At 34.8% G+C, this 6001-nt stretch overlaps 1 protein-coding gene across 1 annotated transcript; it reads right to left on the bottom strand.

Annotated features, from left to right (window-relative positions):
• Positions 1-3554: 3554 nt before the first annotated feature.
• On the bottom strand, positions 3555-5593 carry LOC107471289 (UDP-glycosyltransferase 83A1-like). The gene is made up of 2 exons (XM_016090736.3): positions 5015-5593; positions 3555-4576 (listed from the first exon to the last, which is right to left on the bottom strand). Exons 1-2 carry the CDS (start codon positions 5505-5507, stop codon positions 3687-3689), a joined length of 1383 nt encoding a protein of 460 aa, XP_015946222.1. The 5' UTR covers positions 5508-5593; the 3' UTR covers positions 3555-3686.
• Positions 5594-6001: the final 408 nt, after the last annotated feature.

Genomic DNA, 6001 nt, shown 5'->3' with positions numbered 1-6001 from the left:
CTATTAAAGAAGAATATTAAATCTTGAATTATTCAATTCGTTCTCTGTCAGTTAACAGTTAAGTTTATTTTATTTTATAATATGTGTCATTGTCATTTTCCTTTTGTATAAGGTTTCTTATTAAATTATTATGTATATAATTAATCTATAAAAATATCTAAAATTATTTTATTATTTTCTCTTTATTAATTGAGGGTTAGTTGTTTAGTAATATTTTCCTTGAGTTATTTTAGAATTTTAGCTTTTTTAATAGTTAGGCATTTAAAAAAAGTGACAAATAAAAAACCCAAAAAAAAAATTGTAATAGTTTACTTTAAATTTATACTTTTAGAACTAAGTTAAAGAATTTGAGTGAAGTATTGTTAACTATTTTAAAATAACAAACTTATTGTTGTTGTTATTAACTTATTATTATTATTATTATATATTATAAAATAAACAGACAAAACAAACATTTTTTATGGTGACTACAAATGATTATTTTATTAAAGTATTATGTATAATTATTAATTGTTAAAATATGTGCAAATATATTGCGCACAAAGTGGTCAACAATTTTTTAGCCAATATATATCCAAACAAAAAGTATAGGAACCAATTTTTAAATAATCAACACAAGGCAACTTTATAGATTAAGGTTTATAATTTTAGGTATAAAGTTAACCGTTTTTAATTTAGGATCTGATGCCAATATATACTTAAATATCTTCGTATTATATTTAAATATTTTTGTATTACACTCAAATTTATACTGTTGGGCCAACCGTGGAGAGCTCTCGACAACTGGGGAGACTTCGGGGAGGAATCAAGTGAGAGAACATAAGATAAGAAGACACCACATCCAACTCAAAACCTTAAGGTATCAAGTTAGTGGGTCTCTCATCTTATAAACTCTTCACTCTTCCATGCTTTCTTAGATGTGGGACTAACTTCAACACTCCTCACACTTGCAACACTAACAATCTCCCCCTCAAGTGTGAGCCTCCACATCAAGCATCAACTCCCCTCTATCTCCTCCACCACCACGAGTATTCGTCCATCACACCGCCGCAAAACACCGCGGGACACGCCGCCCGGACCACCTTTGCCGAGAAGACTTTCAATGCTCACCTTGAATACTCCTTCAACCAGACCGATTAAACCATCGGCTCTGATACCACTTGTTGGGAATAAGACACCATTCCCCCTTGAGAAAATACATTTGACAGAGAAATAAAATAGGCACAATCACAACACAAGAATTTAACGTGGAAACTCCAATTACCGGAGAAAAAACCACGGCCGTTGTCATATGACAACCAGAGAATATCACTATGTGAAAATTGTTACAACACATAGACTTCTTTCTCTCTACGGCACCCCAGTACACCCACACTCTCTCAAAGCAAATATCTAACTACACCTCACAACACTCTCTAATCAAAGAGTATAGAGGAAAAGAAAAATCAGATACAAGCTTAAAGTGTTTCTAACTGGTGCAAAAACAAATGGAGAACTTAGCCTCATATTTATAGCCTAGGCCACCCACTCCATTTGCTATCCTAAGCAATGTGGGACTAATTCAACCAAATCCTAACAATCTCCACCTTGATTGAAATAGTCACACATCTTCAACTTCCATTGTCAACACCGACAATTCTTTGCTGCCATTGTCTCTTCTGGTCTTTTAGAGAACATCATCTTTCATACCAGAGATCTTCTCCTTCAACGCCTTGTGCAAACCTGATTGTATCAACACATCCTTGACTTGTATTTGCCACAAGCCAAAATTGATTCTTCCATCAAATTTCTCTATTTCAAACTTCAGAGCACTTGAATATCCTGACATTGTTGCACCCGTATACTGGAATAGTATAACTCAACTGTAGACCATACACTAGGAAGGGTCCCCAGGAAAGAGAGGTGGGTCACAATGGACACACTTAAATACCAGGTCTTTCCTTAGCCAGAACCTTTCCAAACTGCACTCTCACAGTGTCACACTGCCTTCCAGCAACAACAACAGCAACCAAAGATCAACCTCAAGTTACAGGACAAAATTCTTTTCTGATGTGGAAGGTCAGACTAGGCTGCAACCACAGAGCATACTAAGAATAAATCCCACCGAACCGAAGCTCTGATACCACTTTGTTGGGCCAACCGTGGAGAGCTCTCGACAACCGGGGAGACTTCGGGGAGGAATCAAGTGAGAGAACATAAGATGAGAAGACACCACATCCAACTCAAAACCTTAAGGTATCAAGTTAATGGGTCTCTCATCTTATAAACTCCTCACTCTTCCATGCTTTCTTAGATATGGGACTAACTTCAACACTCCTCACACTTGCAACACTAACAATCTCCCCCTCAAGTGTGAGCCTCCACATCAAGCATGAACTCCCCTCTAGCTCCACCACCACCACGAGTATTCGTCCATCACACCGCCGCAAAACACCGCGGGACACGCCGCCCGGACCACCTTTGCCGAGAAGACTTTCAATGCTTCACCTTGAATACTCCTTCAACCAGACCGATTAAACCATCGGCTCTGATACCACTTGTTGGGAATAAGACACCATTCCCCCTTGAAAAAACACCTTTGACAGAGAAATAAAATAGACACAATCACAACACAAGAATTTAACATGGAAACTCCAATTACCGGAGAAAAAACCACGGCCGTTGTCAAATGACAACCAGAGAATATCACTATGTGAAAATTGTTACAACACATAGACTTCTTTCTCTCACCGGCACCCCAGTACACCCACACTCTCTCAAAGCAAATATCTAACTACACCTCACAACACTCTCTAATCAAAGAGTACAGAGGAAAAGAAAAATCAGATACAAGCTTAAAGTATTTCTGACTGGTGCAAAAACAAATTGAGAATTTAGCCTCATATTTATAGCCTAGGCCACCCACTCCATTTGCTATCCTAAGCAATGTGGGACTAATTCAACCAAATTCTAACAATTACAAATATAGAAAAATGTTTTCTCTAATGCTACATTTTTTTCTTCTTTTTTTTCTTTATTTTTTTCTTTTTTTAGTTAAATGAATGTAAGTTCATCATTTTTTAAGTAATTTTGCAGTATTATGTGTTTCTTCTTCTTCTTTGTTTGATTTTTTTGTTTTTATTCTTGTTAAGAGAGTAAAACAAGAGAAAATTTGATAATGTAAAACAAAAAAGAAAAGATGAATAAGAAAAAAACAGCAGAAGATGAGAAGGAGAAAGAAGAAGAGTTTTGAATAATGCAGAACTTATCAGAATAAAAATACACTCAAATATTTTCGTGTTACACCCAAATTTGTGGTAAATACATAAAAATATTTCCTCTAATGCTATATTTTTTTTCTTCTGAATTGAACCACACTTCAGTCATTTGATTGGATTCAAAATAATAATCAATTTCATTCTGGTTCAATTGAAATCTGAACCTGAATTATTCATTATCTTCAACAACAAGATAACTGATGATGGAGGAAAAAGAGAAAAAAAAAAGAGAAGAAATTCTAATAAAAAAAAAGAAGAAACATATCTAAAACAACTTAATCATTGTCTTAAAATTCATAAACAATAAATCACTTTCCTTTTTTATTTCTTTTTATTCATTTTGACATTAGGAACAATCATCAGAGCTAAAACATGCAATAACAAACGACTAAAATTTAAAATTAAAACATGTTCAGAAAAAGCAAATCCTTATTCCTTCAACCAGTTGATGAACTTGTTTAAGTTCTCTGAAGACCTTCCTCCAACATCAGCGTCCTTCATTAGCTTCTGCTTTAGCTCACGAGCCTTAAATCTTATGTTCTCATCACTAAGTAATTTATCAACTTTGACTTTTATCTCTTCACGTGAGATCATCCCATTTTCATCCAAATCAAATCCCAATCCAACCTTCCACTCATCACAAATATATATTTTGTCAAAGAATTGGTCAGCATAATATGGCCAACACAAAAAAGGCACTCCATTAGACACACCCTCCAAAGTCGAATTCCAACCGCAGTGACTTATAAAGCAAGCAATGGCAGGGTGGGATAGCACCTTTTCTTGAGGAGCCCATTCAATTATCTTACCTTGATTCCCCTTGAATTCGTTAGGAAAACACACTTTATTGTTACAATCTGAATCTTTTCGCACCACCCAAAGAAAGGGTCTATTAGTAAGTTCAAGTCCAAGAGCGAGTTCTTTGAATTGTTTTTCATCAAAAAGAGTGGTACTTCCGAATGCAACATATATAACAGAACCATGAGGTTGTTGATCAAGCCAATTCAAACAAGAAAAATCTTCTTCCCAGAATTGTCCCAATGATCTTTCACTTACACCTTGATCATGGTCATAGGTTCTTAATAATGGACCAATTGGTAATAGCTTTGGTACGAATGATAATGCTCCAGGTTCAAGATCGGGTGTGGAGTTACAGAGGCGCCACTCTGTGGATTCTAGAGTTTGCATGGATTGAAGAGTAATGTTGAATACCATCTTCTCAGTCATAGAGTCAGATATTTTGGCCCACCATATGATTTCTGTGTCCATGGGAGGAATGCTTGGTGATAACTGAAACCTTTTTTGTGTGGTTGGCAACCCTGCAGTTTCAAAACAGGATAATATTTTGGAAATAGCTTGAAAACTAATGACGACAAAAATTGTTTGAATTTTTTGTTACTATTTCTTTCGCAAAGAAAAAAAAATTGCACAGAAAAAAAAAATTGCACCATTTTTCTAGCTTTGGTGGATAAATATGAACTAACCAATCCACCAACACAAGTTGGTTATGTTATCTTACTTTTGAAAAAATACTTCTTTTAATATTAAAAGCAAAATATATAAAAAAAAGTATAGGTAGATAATGAAAATATTAAACAATGTGAATAATAGATATATCGGATATTTAATTTACTAGGTGTGCGAATGATTATTCTAATATTAAGATTTAGGTGAATAATTTGGATTATAGTGTTGGTATTTTTGGAATTTGAAATGGAAAATTAAAAATGTTAGAATTTGAAATGTGATATTGTTACCATCAGAGTCTATGATTCCATCCTCAATAAGCTTTGGTATGCTGCACTGCAAGGCTAACATAGCTGCTGCTGATGGATAAAACAGAACTCCTCTGATTCCGATCTTTCTTGCAATTTCCAACGCCCATGCCATAAGAAAATCAGCAACTATGCAGCTTACTCTCACACCATCTTTCAATCTAAGATCTTCAATTAGCCTCTCAAGCGTAGCAGGCATGTTCTTCAATATAGAATCAAATAGTAAGATGATATTATTTCTGTCTGCATCAGGTCCTAACCCATCCGGGATTGACACCAACTTTATCGGCGATCGTCCGTTATCGCCGCCGCCTTGATTCCCCATGGAACTAACCACTTTGTTGTGGATGAATTCAGGGGTGACAAAGATGATATTGCAACCCCTTTCAACCAATTTTTGAGACAAGATCATCAGTGGGTTTACATGTCCTTGAGCAGGGCATGGTAAAACTAGCACAGTTGGAACAACACCCATCTTGTCCTATGATTTGAAGTTTCTCTAATCTTCTTCGGATCTATTTATATTTGGTCACTCCTTGTGTGTCACGGTTCTAATTGGTTCTTGGTCCTTAAGTGCTCAGCAAGGGTGTATGACGTATCTAGCTATGTCACACCATTATTGGAACTTGGAATAAAATAAATTAACACAATGTGGAAACTTGGAAACTTCAAAGGGAAAATACAATACTATTCCTTTAGCTTGTTACTGTATTAACAAACTACATGCATTTTGAAAGAAAAGTAAGAATACAAACGAGGAAAAGTCCTGCGCTGAAAAGCACTCTCAACATAAAAATAAAATTAAGATAATATATAAAAAACAGAGTTTTTTCTTGAAAAATAGCTAAAATCTTTATTTTATTTTTTACCAAAAAAATTCTCCTTATGTGTAACAAAATAAAGTTTGAATTCTTTTGAACAATAAATAAATAAATAATGTTCGAGTTCTTTAAGACTAAACTTTATTAG

The sequence above is a fragment of the Arachis duranensis genome, chromosome 10 (assembly GCF_000817695.3).
Source record: "Arachis duranensis cultivar V14167 chromosome 10, aradu.V14167.gnm2.J7QH, whole genome shotgun sequence".
In the NCBI taxonomy this organism is placed as follows: Eukaryota; Viridiplantae; Streptophyta; class Magnoliopsida; order Fabales; family Fabaceae; genus Arachis; species Arachis duranensis.
This window is presented reverse-complemented; position numbering and strand designations above follow the sequence as displayed.